Below are 21,260 nucleotides of genomic sequence, written 5' to 3' on the forward strand. Positions count from 1 at the left end.
CTCTAGAAAAATGGATACACACATCAGGAATTTAGTATCAATGATGCAGGTTGAATGAATGTTGATGTCTTGATTTTTCAGCTCAAAGTTCTCCTCGAGATAATTTCCTGTGGAAGGGCAAAACTCCTCTATCTACTATGATTTGCTGGGGGCATGGAAATGGAACAAAAGTCCATAAATACATGTGTTCACATATACACAGCACTTGCTGCGCCAATGGTGGTGCACTTGTCGATATTTGTGAGTAAACTAAAGTGACTGTCATGCGCTGCATTTGCCAGGATGCATCTGGAATAAAATGGAAATAGTTTGCCAGTCAGTGTGTTTACATTCCCCCTTTAGCATAGCAAACGTATTTGTGGAATCGATTTCAGGGTAATCATTTCCCTCTTAGTCAGAAGATCTAACCAACTGAGGAGGCGAAAAAACCTAAAGTAAGAGTAACCACGTTCTAAGCATCTCCCAAAACACGAACAGGTTGCTTTGGCTTCTAAGACTAAGTAGAAGAGAACTTAGTCCAGTTAAGTCTCAAATAATTTGCGTCACATGTATTAACACATACACAGAGAGTTTATGTTCCTTAACTAGTTTCTTTAATTGGGCCACTACATGTTAAAACGTGCCTTACTTAAATACTAAAACTGAATAGAAATCTTCTTTCGATCAGACTAATCGGGAGTAGTCAATTTGAGCACTTTGTAATAATACCAAGGAAGGCTTTGCTAAGCAGTCATCAACAAATAAACATGGTAATTGGACTCTTAAAATGCGAGATCTTGTTCTAAATACATTTTCATAGCCGTTGCATTGAGGGAACAAGTGGAGGAAACGCTCAAATATGAGGTTTGATAGAAGAGAGGACACTGTGATCTGTACACATGTTTAGATTTATGGCAGATTTACCGGCTTATTAAAAAAAAAGTCAAATAGTTTTGTGAACCTCGACTTGCCTGGTTACGCACATGATTAGACTTGCAAATGCTTTATGTACAAGTAATATAAAACAGTTTCTACTTACTTAGAAATGGGATTCACGCTGGCCTCAATAATTGCTAAACACTTACAGCACTTAATATTTTCTGGAAACTCTTGAATACCTGGAAAAGTAATGGATTAGTCACATTAATAGATTGCTCTTCTTTACCCAGTTTACCAGAGTATGCATTACCTGACGACATTCTTATAAAATCCAATACTGTGACAACGGATCTTGTTCATGTTGTGCTCGGTGACAGAATCCACCTAACTAGAAGCATGTGTCAGTCCTTCAAGATAATACATAATACTAGTAAATATTTTGTGACACACCACTTTCCCTTCTAATCTAATTCACATAGCACACAGAAACTCAGAGGGTCTTCCTAGAGCAAAAAAAACCGATTTCGCTAAAAATGTTTTTGCACTTATCTTGGAACAAAAGTTTATTTTTTCCTCCCTCTCCCTGCCATCGTGCAAACTTTAGCACAAATCTATGTCGACTCGACTTGACCACTTCTTGCTCCCTGACCTTTTAAGATGATTGCCTCTTGCGAGTAATGTAATGTCTCCATCTTTCCCACATATTACCCTGTAACTTTGCAAGACTAACATAAAAGGCGTATAGGTCTCAAGCATTGATATTTCAAGACAACTGCAGAAGTCACCTGAAGGGCAAGAAGGAGTGTCTCAAAATATTCCCACATGCCTCTAGAGCTCGAGTCGGCAGCTATATTTTGCAAGGTCACTTAACCAGACATCAGACAGTGGTGTAAATGTTGTGACCTACTGCATCACGAGGTTGTGCAGTTTGATGTTAACCTCCCCGATTCCTAGTAGTACATTTATGAACGTAAACGTAACGTAACGTAAACGTAAAAATCTCCATGAACTGTTTTGCATGCAATGAGTAAAACGATGGAATTTGTGTAGATGTGAGCTTGACCTGATCTCTCACCTTCACATAGGTCCCAAGGCACACTTTCGAGAATCAAAGTTTTGAAATTGCATATGTGTACGATGAAACTTATGAATGTATTAAAATGGATCCGTAGTTCATTGCAATTCTATATTGAAGAGCACACACCTCGCTCCTGGTGTAATCATCTATTCAATGAGTGCAGCTTCAACATCAATCTGTCCCTGGCTTTAATGACCTCACAGTTAACACTTGTAATAACCACAGAACTTAGCGTTGAAACATAATGCTATTATTTGGTAGAGATGTGCAACTACTTCTGAAGATTAGATTCGGAATGCCCAAATGGAATAAAATCCAAAGGGAACTATGGGTTTAAAGAAGATATACATACATTTATTGTCTGTATAGAATTTTAATTTTAGTGTAGAAAGATCAGTTAAGATTTCTCCTGTTGGATGCAGTATTCCCTGAGAGTACAAATGAATGATGGTAGCATAGGGAATGAGTGAATTTCCACCAGCAGACAGATCCAGTGTAGTAGCCTCAGTAACCAAAAGGGAAAGACCCTAGATGCATCACATGAATGTTGTTAAGATTTGTTTTAAAGATCAGGATTAATAGCTTGTGCAGAGATGTTTTTATCTAACAGAAAACGAGCTTAGTGATAGTTCAGTGAGTGTCTGGGAAAATTAAAGTTAGTGCTTCTTCTGATAGTGATGGGAAAGGTATATTGGGGGACAAACTATTAGAGAGTTTTGATAGCCAAGTTTGGTCAGAATGAACAAGATCAGTGATTTGGCTCTATGGAAATAAATGACGGAGAATGTTGTTCTGTAAATTCAATAACTGAAAGATGTCTGCTGTGGCAGAGTTTGCAACCAATGTTTCCATGCTAATTGAAGGGATGAAGAGCAGACAAAGATTTCTGTCTAAGGATGCTATGGTTGTGGTGGTCTGAAGGTGGAGAGGCAGTAGACACAGATTATGCGTGTTTTGAAAGAATTCAGCTTTAAAGAGTGAACCAACATCAAGTGTGAATGGTTATTAGGCAGTTACTGATGTGTTTAGAGGTGGGGGTTAATGCAGAAAATAAGAGAATGGGCATAATCTGCACAGAGATGATAAGAAAAGCAAAAGAAAATTATATTATCATAAGAAGTGATGTAGAATGTGCCCTGAAGGAGGCCAACCCGGAGTGGTGTGGTAGTTCAGAGCTATGTGCATAAAGAGACTGAGAAGGAATGGCTGCAAAGCTATGAAAACCAGATGAGCTCCAAGCCTGTGATCCTAAGAATTGTTAACATTGGAAGTAACACGAGGAAATCAGCTGGATCCAAAGTGGCAGAAAAGTTGAGGACTAAGAAAAAGAAAGACAAATGATTGTGGTGGGCAAGACTCACATCAGTGAGATTGTTTTATGTAGAGTGGGTGTCCTATAACCATATTGAAAGGGGTCAAACAAATTGTGTGTGGAGGTTAAAAATTAATTGTACAAGAGCTTTAGACCAGAATGGAAACAGGTGTTCCAATAATAATACAAGCTCTCACCAAATCGAGGCATCCTTTTTCTCAGAGAAGAGAGCTTCAGAATTACCCCCAAACCTCTTGCCTTCACTCCTCCTATTTTTCGGAATGTGTTTTTGTTGGCCTTAGGACTCTACGCACCTTACCACTGCTGTGCAGTGCTATAGTGATTGTGCTCAGTCCCTAAAATATTGTCTACACCCAATGTTCTTATTTAATTTACTTGCAAATCCCTAGTAAAGAGGTACTACATGTAAATTAAATGCTACCAGTGGGCCTGTAGCACTTAATGTGCCACTGTAGTCTACATGCAGTTTTAAACTAGTAATACGATCCTGTCAAAATAACCCCTTTGCCAAGCCCAAAACTCCCTTTTTATTACATATAAAATACTCCTGAGGTAGGCCCTTGACAGCCCAGAGGGCAGAGAACACTGCTATTAAACATTTGGACATACACTTTTAGGTTTTCTATGCCCTGTTAGTGAAAAACTCACTAATTCATTTTTCACTGCTGTGCGACCTACGTCTTCCATACCTCAATACATTTAATAAGTGCTAACGTTCAATTGGGAGCAGGTGGGCAATTTGTGATTGGTGTTTGATGAATTGTAATTTAAAACCCTCCTTCATGGTAAAATCGGATTTAAGTCATAATTTTGTAAATGTCACTTTTAGAAAGTTAGCATTTTTGTGCGCTAACCATTTTTTGGCTGCAGCCTGTTCCTGAGTCACATGGCTAGGTCTTAGTGGCAGGCGGCTTTTGTATATTCCGCCTAAATGGGCCATCTCAGGCAGGATGGAGGTGGAACTAAGAGTAGCCCCACTTGCACTTCAATATGCTGGGCCCTGCGCCTACACAAAGAGCTCCATTCCAGCTTTTTGTGCCAGGTTGGGTATGGTATATTATGTTGATTTGTATAGTGTACTAATTGCCCGAGTTGTTATCCAAGCGCTTTTAGGCACCAGGTATTAGAGGGGGACCTGTAGACCCACTCTTCAGCTTACTCCTGGACCTGTGGAAGGAATGCCATAGGACTTCCTGCTGCTGTGGCCCTGCTCTTCTCCTTGAAGTCAGGACTTCCAGGAGGGACTCCAAGTGCTAGGTGGATGGTCACCTGATTTGAGCCTCAGGGACAGAAAATGTTCCACCTTTAACCTACACCTGAACTGCGCCGGAGTGAGCCCTGACCCTCCAAATAGTGCCTCCCCAATGATGGACCCTTGAAAGTGGTGCTAAAGTTGCCCAGATAGCCCAAATCCAAAACTTGGAAGATTTTTGGCAAAAAGTGCGCTGAGAATCATGAAGGACCAAACTACTCATCTATCCACCCAAGGTCCATCGCCAGTCCTCATGACTTTGTGGCAGCTTCTTCTACATTCTTCTCCGCAGCAGCAAATCCTGTTCAGTAGCTCCTCACAGAAGGGGTATCTGGCCATGTGGAGCCCTCATTGAAAATAGCTTACATTCTGCTGTCGATTTTCAACTTCCAAAATACAGACTATGTAAAAACCAAGGAACCTTCACCACGACTTCAACCAGCGGCTCCCTGATGACAACAGCATCTCCTTAGACACTACCAGCTAACTTGTCCTGCTGAACTTTACCTTCTGCAACATTTTATTTGAAATTTCTTCTAAGTCCAGAGGTGAGGTGAAACTGGACCTAATCCACTTTGTGTATCCGAACCACGCTCCATCGCGGTCAGCCATAAATTTCAAATTTGCTGCTATCTTGTGTGACTAGATTTCCACAGTTGGCACTTTCATTTCTTAGGCACTATATTCTACTTTAAACTTTAAAAACTCATAGTACCGATTGTACTGACTGGATTTTTGTCATTTTGGTGTCAACATGTTAAAAATTAATTTATTTTCTGAATTGGTGTGACATTTTTCTTGTGTTTTCCCTTTGTTGCTGTTTAAGTTAAAAGCCTGACTACTTTTGTGCCAAGCTACCAGAGGGTTAAGCACAGGTTAATTTAGTGACTTCCTATGGTTCTCCCTGATGAGGAGTGTGCGTATTGCTAAGTAGGGTTTCATTCCCCTCAACCAAAACGCAATTTCTCACAGTAGTAAATCCCAAATCTACGTGCAAAATATACTCAGGTTTAACACTTGAGTTTAGCATGAAAGCAGTGGCTTGATGTCCTCATATCTAGAGAGCACTTGGTTGCAACAATTCTGCTTTTTAAAGGTCAAAATTTTAATTTATATTAATACGTGTTTAGAGTGTTCCCTTTTTTTACAAGTTAGGCTCTGATGATACAGAGCTTGCACTGCTACTACCCTGCTGAGTTTTTTTTTTCTAGAACTGGAATCTGTGTCCTTAGGGTTTCACACACATTTCTTCTATAGAGGGATTAAGCCAAAAATGTCTCTCATCTCCTTGACCTACTGATTGAACTCATATCTCTGGATAATTCATATTGCCAATAGAGCTTCCTGACTAGTATTAGAATCTGTGATGTTCAAATTGCATACAGATTCTAGCAGGAGGTAAAATGACCTAGTGATTAATATCAATTGGTCTATAACCACAGGTCTTCATATTGCAGCAATTGCATTAAACTGATCACGCATTTCTCTATTTTTTTCATCTGTATCATTCTAAGACAGTTCCTCCCTCATTTTTTTAGAACCACAATCCACATTTTAGAACAACAAATGTTTGTAACCTGCCTACCCTTAATGGACATGATGTGGAGCTACGTTTGGATTTAACTAAAGCACCGTGTGGCAATACATTGTCATTTAAATGCAACACATTTTCCATGTCCAAGTGTCTTGATTTGGTTTGATCCAATTAAAGTTTTTGGCTCCATAACACTTAACAAATGTGCTTCATTTTAGCTTTCCTAAATGTTGTATGTACACAGTTCATTTACAGATATTTACATTTTGTTGTGTGTTGCAAAAGTACATTTTACTCCTCCTGTACTCCGTTAAGATTTTCACACAATTCACTTTAAAAATTGTAAAACTCCTTTCATTATGCAGTCAGAGAAAGAAAAGTAAGCATCAGTCTATATGTGGAAATAATAAGCATCAAATTGCCAAAAGACATAGGGCCTGATTCTAACTTTGGAGGACGGTGTTAAACCGTCCCAAAAGTGGCGGATATACCACTTACCGTATTACGAGTCCATTATATCCTATGGAACTCGTAATACGGTAGGTGGTATATCCGCCACTTTTGGGACGGTTTAACACCGTCCTCCAAAGTTAGAATCAGGCCCATAGTCTGAATATAGCCTTCCATTTGACCTCTGTCTTTGAAGCACGGGCCAAGCATCAAGATAAACACAGAATTTAAAGGTATTTTTATTCATTGCTTGGACTTTCACGACCCACCAAAAATCAGCCCTGGGAAATGCTGCTCTAAGCAATTTTATTTTCTGCTATTTTCTTCTCTTTTCATTATTTTTCATTTTCTCTTGGTAGTTCCTCTTTTCCTGGACAAGGTTTTGTAAGCAGCATATCCTTTCTGTCACTATTCCCTTGTGTTCCCTTGTACATTTCTACAGATTTCTTACTCTTCATTTTTCCATTTCTCTGGTATAGGAAAGTGGAGTATTATGTAGTGATTCTGGTTAGGCTTCACTATGTAATATCCTCACAATACCCCAAAGATGGTCCTTACATTCGCAATAGTAAATCCTTAGCTCAGTCCTGGTAGTGTGGCAAAGAGCAGTGGTGGCTGGTGACATTTGAAAGTGGTGGTGCGTAAAAGTTGGGCAGGACCTATGTAGTGAGCAAAGAAAGTAAGCTTAATGGGCAAATGTGGGGTACAGGTTGGGTCATCCTCCAAAGAAAAAATAGAAAAAAATATTGTCAAATGATGCATATTAAAGCACATTAATTTAGTGAGAAAGCAAGGTTTATAAACCAGTAGGAACGTATAGTCTTGAAATATTAAACACATTGATAATTGTCCCATACCCCATTGCATTAACAGCCACTTGTTCTTATTTTGAATGGATTTTCAAGTGAAAAAGAAATTCATACATTACAAGCTGTCAAACTTCACCATTGTGGTCAATGGGGAAAATCACCAGCTACACTCAATCACTTGCAGGGAGTTCAGAGGAACCCACTTGAAGTTAAAGTGATGCGGATCCCAGGACCATGCTTTGATAGTCAGACCAATTTTACCTGGTTTGTTGGCCTGGGTGCTGATGTGTCCTGCTGTCCTGTGTACTGCGAAATGGCACTTGTGGCACTGGGTCACTTGCAGGTCGAGTTTGTGGGAGCCCATTGAGGATTAAACTTCTGTGGCCCCGGACCAGGATTCCCCAGGCAGAACAACTCTACCTAGCTCTGGCATCTCGGGCGGAGGTGTGCTTGGTTATCCTTGGTGCTGAACAGGAGCTACTGGTGCTGGTTTTACCACTGGGAAGGTGCTGGAGAGGAAAGGGATTCAAACACTTTACAACAAAGCCACTAAGGCGGGTAGTTGGAGTTGCAAAGGTGTTCCCTTGAAGGGCACCGTTGAACAAAAAGGTCAGTAGCTTGACTGGCCACCAACAAATTTTGGAATTGGCAAACACAGCACTTGGAGATTTCAACATCCTGGAGTCTGTGGGAAGGAGCTAGTCAACAAAAACTTGCTGGAGGTCAAGACTACATTTCCCAGAAGACATTGACCATTTACTTTTGGGCGATCCCTTGACGGGCCAGATGGCCAGCACTTTCTTGGGTCTGGGATTGAGGTTTCTAACTGCAGGCTGCAAATTACTTGTACATCTAGCCCAATGGCATTCGGATAATGCCTTTCAGTCGCGGAGGGGTTCTCCTTCATTTTGGAATAGGTCTCTAGCCCGAGACGAGTCGTGGTCATGCAGGTGCAGGGTGGCTGCCACAGAAGCAGAGTTTTACACCATTTTTTGTGGCATTCTGGCAGTGCAAACATGGTTCTATTCCTTGTCCTTTGTTACAGTTCAGAGCAGATCTGAGGTTCTGGTGTCAGGGGTGCCCTCAGGTTTGGTCCCTTAAATCCTAGATTTAGGGGCGTTAAGGGTGTGGGGACGAGTAGCCAATGGACTTCTAGTCCCTGAGTGCTAATCGACCCCTGAGGTGACCAAATCCAGGGGTGTGTGTCACCTTTCCTACCCAGAACCCTCTATTTCACCACTTTTCAAGATCACAAAACCCATCTTTGGCTGTAGAGACCAGGTAGCCTACTCTAGGGGTGTGCTTAGCCTTTTGGGGGTGTACGCCTCTTGACAACTTAGTTTTCCACCTGCCCAGGTGCAAATGCTCCTGGGGACAGGGGCAAACCTTTGACCTCCCTGGGGGCACAGCCTACTTGTATATCAGAGGCGGTGTGCCCTTTGAAGTTCACTGGAAATAGCCATCTGCCTGAATGACGAGTCTAACCTTCTATAGAGATAGAATGAAAATGGCACACTTACTAAACAGTTTAAGTAAAAAAAACGTGCAAAATTTAAAACCCCATAAACACTTATTAGAAAATATTCAGAACAAATCCATACCCCGTTAACATGAAATAGCCTTTCATCTCTCATACTAGATTAAATGTTCTGCCTAAATGTTTTGTTTAGGTGCAGTTGTGTGATTGTAGACTTGAGAACACCCTTCATTTACTCAGTAATATGGTACATGCATGTCATTTAATTGTTTTACTGGACTTGAAATGAAGCCTATAGCCATAGTGTTTCTAGTGTAGGGAATAATATTTTAATCAACAGATGTTTTTCTAGGGGTGGCGTGGTGTAATTCTCTCTAGCATAATTACTTGTAGTTACCACAAAATGACTTGTAATTCTATGTTATTATATGAGAAGCATAATCCAGCATCTAGTCATATTTTCTTAGTGTAAAATTCACCTTTCCATCTTAAATCGACCAGAGGATGCATTTGTTACTAAGAAAATAGCTATAAATGCTACAGGACACTAACAGCAGAAGTCAATAGTTGCTCGCTCCATCTTAGTTCGTTGGTCCTGTAATTGTGCTCTAGGAGTTTTGCCCCGAATTACTCTTAATTACTCATCTGGCGTAAGCACATAATTTCATTAATTTCGCATCACAAGAGAAATGCATAACTACTGAAGTTACTCCAATTACTCAGGTATTACAAAAAATTGACGCAGGACTAATTATTTATAGAAACAACAAGCTTAATGACTCATTAGATTAATATCAAACTGCAAGTTGTTGATCCAATGAAATGCAATAATAATATTTTAATAGTTTTGAAGGAGCATACAGAAAATCCTCATGCTTCACTGTACTGTCATAAGAGTTTTTTCAGAGGCTTAGCTTCAGGGGGAGTGTGGGGTGGTACATCCCCCTAATAAATGAATTTTCTGATAAATATTTGGGTACAGATGCTCTCAGTCGGGTATGGGGAGATGACTGCTGGATTTCACCTGGAATTTTAACATTCATTCAGACAAAAATGCACGCACACACTCTCTCTCCCTCTCAGTTTTTTTAAGTCGCCAAAAATATTGGTAAGTATTGTGTTTTTCCTCTCTTTGTACCCTACCATTACGCATTCCTCTCTCTTTCCACTGTCCCTTAGGCCCCTCCCATGCACCCTGCCTGTCGTATAATGTATGTTTACATTATATGCCAGTCTGATTGTGGGAAAATCAGAAGCTCACCGTCCTCCCCCCCCCCACCCCGATCTCACTGACCAAGCTACTCCCCTGGGCTTTTTGTAAGTAGATACTGTTTGTTTATTCAGAATAAGAAAAATCCTGATTGAGGAGACATTTTTGAGGAGACGTTTATAAATCATTGTGACTGTGCAGTGGTGCATGCATTCATTGAGTCAATAATTATGTGTTATCTGAGGACAATGCATAATTCAGATGATGCTGAATGGGGTGAATTTCAATCAGGGCTAGTGCTGGCCTTCAAATGCCATTGGGCTGTTGATGCAATTCCAACCTGCCACCCATTTCTACCTAATTCTAATTCTTGTTGATACTGAAATACTGCACTGCGGCCTCATCACTCAGCGTGTTAAGCTATTAGGTTAAGTAATTACGAAAATAATTATAATTTTTGGGGAAATGCCAAAGAAGATGACGCGACCAGGTGTCGGAGTGACTCTCTAAGGACGCCGAGTGGTGCTGAATCACGTGTAGCTGATTACAAGCACGCTGCCTCCAGTGAGGATGCTTAGAATACAGCGACATACCCTGCTGCAAGGATCAGCTATAGTTATGCCGTGGAACAGTCAGGGAAACAAAAGAGCAAACAAAAGGCAGAACAAAATTGCTAAATATGATGCTGTCCACTGTGAATGAGTGACACTTGATCCTGACTGCAACGCATTTAATTAGAATGTTCATGGACTATTTAGTAAGAGTAGCGTAAACTATGCACAGATTAAATTAACAGCAATGGCAACCAAACTGTGCAGCCTTTAATGCCCTGGGCCTGATTCACGCATTTTAACCAGTATGGGTTTACTTAGGGACAACACTTCCACATCTATTCTTCTCTATTGTTGGAAAATGGGTTATTGATAGGGCAGGTAGGTACCTACACCTAGCAACAAGCCACAAACCTCCACAAAAGTACAGTTAGGTCTCAGTAAATTAATCCCAGCTCTACCCTTGGTAGCTTAGCATCGAGCGTCAAGGCTTAACTTAGGAGACAAAGTGTAAAGCATTCAAATATCACAAAACAGTAATTAAATAAAACACAGGAAACAGTTTAAAAATCCAAAACCAATTTATAAAAATAGCTTATATTTTTATCTTTAAAATGACACAAAAACGATTAAAATCGGTTCAGGGGAACCGGAGATATGAATTTTTAAAGTATTATTATTTTCTAGCGCATAGAAACAAAAAGCGCCAATCGGGTCATCTGGTTGCACCAGGACCGGGACAAAGTCAAACTTTCAGGCCGACCGCGATGGAGCCCTGCTCGGCTACAGGTCGCGGGAAGCCTCGGTTAAAAAGTTACCTTCTGACTTAGTCTTTATTTTGAAGTTTTTCTTCACCGGGACGAACCTGCCAGTTGGATCCGACCTCCTGGAGCCCTTGTCCGGATACGCGAAGTCGGTTTCCTCGGTGGTGATTTCTACCTTCGGACTTAGTCGTTTTTTCGAGATGAAAATCCTTCGACCGGGGTAAACCTGGATCTTGATCCGACGTCCGTGGAGCCCTTCTCGGATACGATGGCTGGAAGGTCCCGGTCAACTTTTTACGTTCGGACTTAGTCTTTTTTTCGGATGTTTTTCTTGACCGGGACGAACCACGAAGTCAGGCCGGGTCGCGGTTGAGGCAAGCCGGCTAGAATTTCCGCGTCGAGTCGGTCACTTTATGGAGCTTTTTTCTAAAATTTCTCCAATCTTTTCCAAACTTCTGGGGCTTCACCCAGATGTTCTTTTAAGGTTCTTTTGGGGTCCACAGCTCACCCCAAGGGTCCAGAAGTTCTGTGATGGTCCTTGGGAAGTGCGGACTTCAATTCCCAGAGTGCACCTGGCGCAAACTCCTTTTTGGCCACTGGGCAGTGGTCAGCTGGTCACTTTTTCAGAGTTGGTGCAGGGGACTCTGGTTAGCAATTTTTCACCTGTAGCAAACAGGGAGTCCCTCCTTGAACCAGTGGAAGCCAGGCAAAGTCCTTCTTGTGGTGAAGCCCAAGTGTGCAGCTGGTGCAGTCTTTCTGAGTGCAGGGTCCAGGTGCAGGCCAGGGGTCCAGCAGGGCAGTCCTTCTTCTTCTTGTAGTTCTTTCTTCTTGAAATTTGGTGGGGATCTGAGGCGTGGGTGCAGGTCTGCCAGTTTTATCCTTGCTCCTGGGTGAAAAGCAGGGGGGCCCTGGTCCTCCAATCAGGGACAGGGTCGTCCCCCTGTGATGACCACTTCCTGGGAAGTGTGGCAAAAATCCATCCCAGAAGGCAACAGTCTCTAAAAATCCAAAATGGATGAATCTGATTTTTGGAGGAGAGATCTGGCTGAGCCCACCCACTGGTGTGGCTAAAAATCATAAACACACCCCTCTCCTGCCCTCTCCTAATCTAATCAAGGGGGCACCTAGCTGTCTGGGGTTGCAGGATGTGGGGGTGTTGCTGGGTGCTCCAGATGTCCTTCTCTGCCTTTGAAGACCAGTTTGGCAGCCCTCCCCCTTCCTGCCTCACCATCTGCTGAGGGGAGATTCTCTCCCCCAAGCACATTCCTTTGTGTGAAGTCAGGCCACTTCACACCTCATTAAAGTAGCCTGGCAGAAGCTGCTGCAGGCTGGCCAATCAGAGCACAGCAGCAAAAACAATGCAGAGCTGAAATTGGCAACTTTTTAGGTAAAGTCTAAACTTTTTACCTGCACTAGTTATATTAAATCCAACAACTGGAAGTTGTGGGATTTATTATAACAATCAATTTGATACCAAATTCTTGGTATGTAACACTTAAGGAGACTTTAAAATTTTAAATAAAGTCTGCCCATTCTAGCCTATGAAGGCCATTTACTTCAATGTGGGAAAAACGAATTTGGCTGTTTTTACCTCACCAGGGCTTATAAATCTATTTTTATAAAGTCCCTGCTTATAGTTACATGGCACCCAGCCCTAGGGGCACATAGGGCACACCTTAGGGGTGACTTATATGTAAAAATAAGGTAGTTTAAGACTTTGGAAGTATCTTTAATTCCAAAGTCGAATTTGCATATAACTTTAATTTAAAAGCAGCCAGCAAGGCAGGCTTGCTTTTAAAATGACACTGGGCACCTCAGCAATGCACCTAGGTGTGCACCACCTATGCTGTGGTCCCTAAACCTACATGCCCTACCATATACTAGGGACTTATAGGTAGGTTTACTTAGCCAATTATAATTAGCCTAATTTGCATATCCATTTTACACAGAGCACAGGCCCTGGGACTGGTTAGCAGTACCCAGGGCACCATCAGAGTCAGGAAAACACCAGCATAAAGTGGAAAATGGGGGCAAAAAGTTATGGGGCCTCTGCAATCAGCCCCAGTTTCTCACACAACCCCCCCCCAGCCCACACGCCCAGGAGACTCAGCCCAACCCTGGGAGAGTCTTCCTGGCTTGTTAGGCGAGGAAGACAGTGAAGAAAACTGGCTGTCCCTTTGCAGGGCCTACTCTGCCTTACATCCCCCTGTCAGGGTCACTCCCTCTGGGTAGTGAAGCCATCCCAACAGTAAAAGGACCCAACTCAAACTGAAACTTCCCTCTAGGGGGGTCTTCCTCCTCTCTCTCTGCCAACTTGGGTAGTGAGGTGCCCACCTCCCCTACTCCAAACTTTGCTAGGGCAACACCTAGCTTACCCAAAGAGGTCACCCAACACTTGAGCAACCCCACCATGACCAATAGGGTCAGGGGGCCTACTTTGCTATTGGCCCTGGGGTCTGCCTCCCAGGCCAAGTACAGTGCTGCCAGGAAGGCTAGCCCCCAGCAGAGGCTACTGACAGCTGTCAGTACCCAGAACCACACCCTAAGCTCTCCACTGACAGGTGGCTGAGCTGCTTTAGGGGCATCTTTGGGGTCCTGGCACCCCTCTTGCTGTCTAGAGTGGGGGGCTACCACCTCCTGTGGCAGACACCCTCCTTCCACTCTCCCTTCTGTCAGTGCAGGGGCAACACCTTGCATCTGGACAGCTGCCTGACTACTCAGGACTTCCTTGGGGTCAGGTGAGGCCTCACCAGTGCCAACTCTGGGCTCCCCCCCTACTGGGGCAGAAGGCCTTTGGCTCCCTGGAACTCTCTTTAAGAGTGGCCTACCCTTCCTTTTCTTCTTTCCTTTTCTTGGGGCCCCTGTCTCCTAACTGTAGGGACTGACTCCCCAGGACTTTGGGTTGGGGGGGCGCCCTGGGCGACCACCCCATCTGTGACCAGACTCACCTCTGGGAGGTCATTGCCCAGGATACAATCTAGGGGAAGGTCAGCACTGACTACCACCCTAATCCAGTCAAGGATACCCTCCCTCTCTAGGGGCACTATGGCTACAGGTTTGGAGGTGACCTCCCCTGTGGCTATCCTGACTTTCTTTGTCTTTCCTGGGACATACATGTCTGGGGTCACTAACCGGTCACTCACTACAGTGTGACTGGCACAGGTGTCTCTCAGGCCAGTGGTAGGGATCCCATTCACTTGAATGTGGTGGAAGTGCCTACTCCCACCCTCAGGGATCACCAGCTTACCATCTGGTCCTGTCTCCCAGCACAATGCTAGGAGGACTTCATCATCTGAGGAATCCTCCTCTATGGCTACACTGGACAGCCCAGTGCTAACCACCTTCTTTGGACAGGCTGCATCTCCTCTGAAGTGACCTGTCTGCTGACAGTCAAAGCAAGCCCTACTGTCCAAGAGCTTTTTTAACCCTGGGTCTCCCTGTCTCTGCATGTCAGAGTGGGAGTGGGATTTACTCTCCTCCTTCTTCGGGTTCTGGGGTACAGAGGGAGTCTCTGTGGTGGCCTTACCACCTCCCTCCTTAGGTTTTTGGGGACCTGTCCCCCCCTTCTTGGAGTCTCCCCCATGGGACTTGACAACCACCCTGGTTCTCAACCACTCATCAGCTGCCTCCCCTAGCTCTCTAGGGTTGGTCAGCTTAGAGTCCACTAGATGCTGGCGTAACCTTTCTTGGATACAATTGGTCAAGATGTGCTCTCTCATGATCAGATTGTATAACCCCTCATAAGTATTTACTTTGTTGCCAATAATCCAGCCCTCTAGTGCCTTTAGTGAGGTGTCCACAAAGTCAACCCAAGACTGGGTACTGACCTTCTGGGTGTCCCTGAACTTCATTCTATATTGCTCTGGGGTCAGACCAAACTTCTTGACTAAGCACCTCTTCATACTAGGGTATGAATCTGCCTCCTCCCCCTTAAGGTCAGAAGCCTATCCCTCCCTGAGTTGGGGACCAACTCCCACAAAAGGGAACCCCAGTATTGAGGCTTAACCCTTCTCATTTGGAGTGCCCTCTCAAAGGCCCCTAGCCACTTATCTATGTCATCCCCCTCTATATAAGCAGGAACTACCCCCTTGGGTAATCTGGGGCAAACTCCCCCACCCATGGACACCTCAGCTTCTTTATCGCTGCTTCCATCTCTTTTTTCTTTGTATGCCCACTTTTTCTTCTCTAGGGCCAGCTTCTCTGCTTCCAAAGCTATGTAGGCTAGCTGGGCTTCCAGCTCTCTTTCCCTGATGGATGGGTTCTCTCCTCCTGAAAGGACCCTCTTCCTACCACTAGCTTTGGGTCTGCCCCTAGTGACTGTGTCCAGTGAGGACCGTTCCTCCTCTTCCTCACTTGGGGTCTGATGCCTTTCCTCCCCTGACTGGTTAGAGTTAGCATCATCCTCTTTTGGTTCCTCCTCTGGAGCTTCCTCTGTCTCTACCTCTTGGGCCTCAGCCCATGCTGTCAGGGATTTAATCAGGATTTCCTTCCTGAGATTAGTGGTTGCAGGCAACCCCCTCTCAATACACAACCCCCTAAGCTGGACTACTGTCAGTGTGGGTAGGCTAGCCAGATCAAGCTCCATGGTTCCCTAGTTTTGTGTCAACAAAAACTTTTTGCAAAAATTGGAAACAAGAATTTAGAAAAATTACAAAAATTCAATAATTGAAATTAATCCAAATTAATTTAAAAAAAATTTAAAATTAAAAATTAAAAACAATTTTTGCACTAGGACAATTTAAAGGATTTTTAATTTGTTTTATCTAAAACTGTAACGTGATATTGAACACAAGTACAGGATCCCGTCGCTGCTTCCAATTATGTTGGAAAATGGGTTATTGATAGGGCAGGTAGGTACCTACACCTAGCAACAAGCCACAAACCTCCACAAAAGTACAGTTAGGTCTCAGTAAATTAATCCCAGCTCTACCCTTGGTAGCTTAGCATCGAGCGTCAAGGCTTAACTTAGGAGACAAAGGCCCTCATTCTGACCTTGGCGGTCTTTTCGCAAGACCGCTGAGTTACCGCCGCGGTGAAGACCGCCGACCGCGGCGGTGTGCCGCTGTGCACATTCTGACCGCTGGGAGCGTTCCGCCGGAAAACCGCCAGCAGCCACACTGGCGGTCGGCGGGAAAGTGGAGACTGGTCAACCTCCACCGCCACGCCAGCAGAACACCGCCCACAGAATTACGACCCACATTTCTGTGTGGCGGTCTTCTGTTGGCGGTCTTCTGTTGGCGGTCACGTCCCTATGGCTCCCGTCGCCTCCCGGAGGACCAACGCACAAGGTAAGTTGATCGTCCGTGAGGGGAGGGTGTGGGGGGGTGTTGTGTGATGTGGGCGTGCATGGGGGTGTGCGTGTGAGTGTGTAGAGGGGGTGTGTGAGTGCGTGTATGCGGGCGGGGGGTGCTGCTGTGTCTATGGGTAATGTGTGCTGTTCGGCAGGTGCGCATGTCGGCATGTATGTGTGCGGGTATGTGTCCCCGTTGTGTATGTGTGTGTAGGGGGTGTGTATATGTGCATGTTGGGGGTGTGTGCATGTCGGGGTACATGTATGTGCATGTCGGGGTGGGGGTGGGGAGGGGGTTCGTACCACCTCTGGGGGGTGGCAGGGGGGTGGAGGGTGTGGGGGGAGGACTCGGGTGGGTAGTGGGGGGTGGGGGAGACCCCTATCAGTGCCAGGGAAAGAATTCCCTGGCCCGATAGTGCTTACCGCCATGGTTCGCACGGCGGTTCCCGCCCGCAAGAAACCGCGGCGGTAGGCAGGGTCATAATACCCTTGGCGGTCTTGGGACGACCGCCGGGCCGGAGTGCGCAAACTCCAGCCCCGCGGTCATGACCGCCGCGGCGGTCGGAGTGGAGAAGTAGCGGTCGGTCGCGGCGGGGACCGCCGCGGTCAGAATGCCATTTTTAATACCGCCGGTCTGTTCGCGGTCCGACCGCCGTCTCTCCGCCGACCGCCAGGGTCAGAATGAGGGCCAAAGTGTAAAGCATTCAAATATCACAAAACAGTAATTAAATAAAACACAGGAAACAGTTTAAAAATCCAAAACCAATTTATAAAAATAGCTTATATTTTTATCTTTAAAATGACACAAAAACGATTAAAATCGGTTCAGGGGAACCGGAGATATGAATTTTTAAAGTATTATTATTTTCTAGCGCATAGAAACAAAAAGCGCCAATCGGGTCATCTGGTTGCACCAGGACCGGGACAAAGTCAAACTTTCAGGCCGACCGCGATGGAGCCCTGCTCGGCTACAGGTCGCGGGAAGCCTCGGTTAAAAAGTTACCTTCTGACTTAGTCTTTATTTTGAAGTTTTTCTTCACCGGGACGAACCTGCCAGTTGGATCCGACCTCCTGGAGCCCTTGTCCGGATACGCGAAGTCGGTTTCCTTGGTGGTGATTTCTACCTTCGGACTTAGTCGTTTTTTCGAGATGAAAATCCTTCGACCGGGGTAAACCTGGATCTTGATCCGACGTCCGTGGAGCCCTTCTCGGATACGATGGCTGGAAGGTCCCGGTCAACTTTTTACGTTCGGACTTAGTCTTTTTTTCGGATGTTTTTCTTGACCGGGACGAACCACGAAGTCAGGCCGGGTCGCGGTTGAGGCAAGCCGGCTAGAATTTCCGCGTCGAGTCGGTCACTTTATGGAGCTTTTTTCTAAAATTTCTCCAATCTTTTCCAAACTTCTGGGGCTTCACCCAGATGTTCTTTTAAGGTTCTTTTGGGGTCCACAGCTCACCCCAAGGGTCCAGAAGTTCTGTGATGGTCCTTGGGAAGTGCGGACTTCAATTCCCAGAGTGCACCTGGCGCAAACTCCTTTTTGGCCACTGGGCAGTGGTCAGCTGGTCACTTTTTCAGGAGTTGGTGCAGGGGACTCTGGTTAGCAATTTTTCACCTGTAGCAAACAGGGAGTCCCTCCTTGAACCAGTGGAAGCCAGGCAAAGTCCTTCTTGTGGTGAAGCCCAAGTGTGCAGCTGGTGCAGTCTTTCTGAGTGCAGGGTCCAGGTGCAGGCCAGGGGTCCAGCAGGGCAGTCCTTCTTCTTCTTGTAGTTCTTTCTTCTTGAAATTTGGTGGGGATCTGAGGCGTGGGTGCAGGTCTGCCAGTTTTATCCTTGCTCCTGGGTGAAAAGCAGGGGGGCCCTGGTCCTCCAATCAGGGACAGGGTCGTCCCCCTGTGATGACCACTTCCTGGGAAGTGTGGCAAAAATCCATCCCAGAAGGCAACAGTCTCTAAAAATCCAAAATGGATGAATCTGATTTTTGGAGGAGAGATCTGGCTGAGCCCACCCACTGGTGTGGCTAAAAATCATAAACACACCCCTCTCCTGCCCTCTCCTAATCTAATCAAGGGGGCACCTAGCTGTCTGGGGTTGCAGGATGTGGGGGTGTTGCTGGGTGCTCCAGATGTCCTTCTCTGCCTTTGAAGACCAGTTTGGCAGCCCTCCCCCTTCCTGCCTCACCATCTGCTGAGGGGAGATTCTCTCCCCCAAGCACATTCCTTTGTGTGAAGTCAGGCCACTTCACACCTCATTAAAGTAGCCTGGCAGAAGCTGCTGCAGGCTGGCCAATCAGAGCACAGCAGCAAAAACAATGCAGAGCTGAAATTGGCAACTTTTTAGGTAAAGTCTAAACTTTTTACCTGCACTAGTTATATTAAATCCAACAACTGGAAGTTGTGGGATTTATTATAACAATCAATTTGATACCAAATTCTTGGTATGTAACACTTAAGGAGACTTTAAAATTTTAAATAAAGTCTGCCCATTCTAGCCTATGAAGGCCATTTACTTCAATGAGGGAAAAACGAATTTGGCTGTTTTTACCTCACCAGGGCTTATAAATCTATTTTTATAAAGTCCCTGCTTATAGTTACATGGCACCCAGCCCTAGGGGCACATAGGGCACACCTTAGGGGTGACTTATATGTAAAAATAAGGTAGTTTAAGACTTTGGAAGTACCTTTAATTCCAAAGTCGAATTTGCATATAACTTTAATTTAAAAGCAGCCAGCAAGGCAGGCTTGCTTTTAAAATGACACTGGGCACCTCAGCAATGCACCTAGGTGTGCACCACCTATGCTGTGGTCCCTAAACCTACATGCCCTACCATATACTAGGGACTTATAGGTAGGTTTACTTAGCCAATTATAATTAGCCTAATTTGCATATCCATTTTACACAGAGCACAGGCCCTGGGACTGGTTAGCAGTACCCAGGGCACCATCAGAGTCAGGAAAACACCAGCATAAAGTGGAAAATGGGGGCAAAAAGTTATGGGGCCTCTGCAATCAGCCCCAGTTTCTCACATCTATTATCCACAAAAAGAAACTTGGCAGTCATAAATACTTTTACTACACAAAAGTCCGTTCAACAACCGTGTATATTTCTGCAGTAGTACACCTCATGTAAGGGGAGGCAGCGGGCGCATCAATGCGTGGACACTCACACACTTGTTGCCATTCAGCGATCCCTTTACGACCCGGAACATGGTCAAAGATGTACTCCAGTGAAGGACAACAATAAATTCTCTGTCATGGGGGCGTTCATAAGCTTCATGAGCATAGACAGAAGGTTTAGTCCACATGGAGAAAAAAGGAAAATAAAACATATTTGCATAGCAGGCTGTCTTTGCCCACTAAGTAGTTACGTAACTCCACCTTGAGGGAACAACATGCAGCACATGACAATTTCAGTACTATGCCTTGAAGGTTTCTGACTCATAAAGCTTTCTGGCAGCCGCATACTACTAGGGATATTTGTCAATTTCCAAAGCTTTTGAACCTACACCTGTGCATAGCACTACATATGCATTTGTAGCTTTAAGAGAATTTTTCATAGCTGGGACACTCTTCCCTGGCACCTCATTTTGAAGCCCAGCAAGCACACACTCTACATGGGGTATGGATTTCTACATCCCTGTGCAATAGATACATCAAATGGGAGAAGACAAATACGTTTGTACATTTGTTTGGATGAAATTGTTCTTACGGATGGACATCTGTATTTTCTGGCCCTAATTCCAGTTTATAGTTGGAACCTGTTGGAAAATGGCCCTCTCTGATGGGTCACGCCAAACATTTTGCCTTCCTCCTCTTCTTTTTCTGACCTCATTTTTGTTGGCTTTAGGACTCTGGGCACTTTTCTACTGTTAACCAGAGCATAAGTGCATGTGCTCTCTCCCTAAAAACATGGTAACAGTGGCTCATACCCAATTGCCATATATATTTTACTTGTAAGTCCCTAGTAAAGTGTACTACATGTGTCCAGGGCCTGTAAATTAAATGCTACTAGTGTGAGGCAGCACCCATTTTGCCACCCACATAAGTAGCCCCTTAACCATATTTCAGTTCTGCCATTGCAAAGTCTGTGTGTGCAGTTTCACTACCACTTTGACTTGCCATTTAAACTACTTGCCAAGCCTTAAACTCCCCTTTTTCTACATATACATCACCCCTAAGGTAGGCTTTAGGTAACCCATAGGGCAGGGTGCTATGTAAGTAAAAGGCAGGACATGTACTTATGTGTTTTACATGTCCCGGTAGTGAAAAACCCACAAATTAGTTTTCCACTACTGTGAGGCCTACTCCTCTCATAAACTAGCATTTGACTGCCCTCATATACTTTTAAGTGGTAGATTCTGATCTGGAAGAAGTAGCCCAGTTATGTTTAGTATTGCCAGAATGGTAAAATTTACTGGTGAATTTGGATTTAATATTACTATTTTAGAAGTGCCACTTTTACAAAGTGGGCATTTCTCTGCACCTACTGCCACCTGTGCCTAACAACCTGTCTCCATTCCATGGCTGGTCTGTGATGGTGGACAGCTTCCCTTGTACATTCCACCCAGACAGCCATAAACACAGGACACTCAGTCACATCTGCATGCATCTGCATACTGAAAGGGTCTGCCTGGGCAGAAAGGGAGGAGGGGCTCTCT

The 21,260-nt window shown here is 44.6% G+C and overlaps 1 protein-coding gene across 1 annotated transcript in view; it reads right to left on the minus strand.

Annotated features, from left to right (window-relative positions):
- The window catches only part of LRRC7 (leucine rich repeat containing 7), a 1,681,735-nt gene that overhangs the window by 1,095,280 nt on the left and 565,195 nt on the right, over positions 1-21,260 (minus strand). Inside the window, exon 6 of the mRNA XM_069232450.1 lies at positions 1,019-1,097. Within this exon, the coding sequence (XP_069088551.1) occupies positions 1,019-1,097 (79 nt within the window). The remainder of the gene's footprint in view (positions 1-1,018; positions 1,098-21,260) is intronic.

Source organism: Pleurodeles waltl, chromosome 4_2 (assembly GCF_031143425.1).
Source record: "Pleurodeles waltl isolate 20211129_DDA chromosome 4_2, aPleWal1.hap1.20221129, whole genome shotgun sequence".
Classification (NCBI taxonomy): Eukaryota; Metazoa; Chordata; class Amphibia; order Caudata; family Salamandridae; genus Pleurodeles; species Pleurodeles waltl.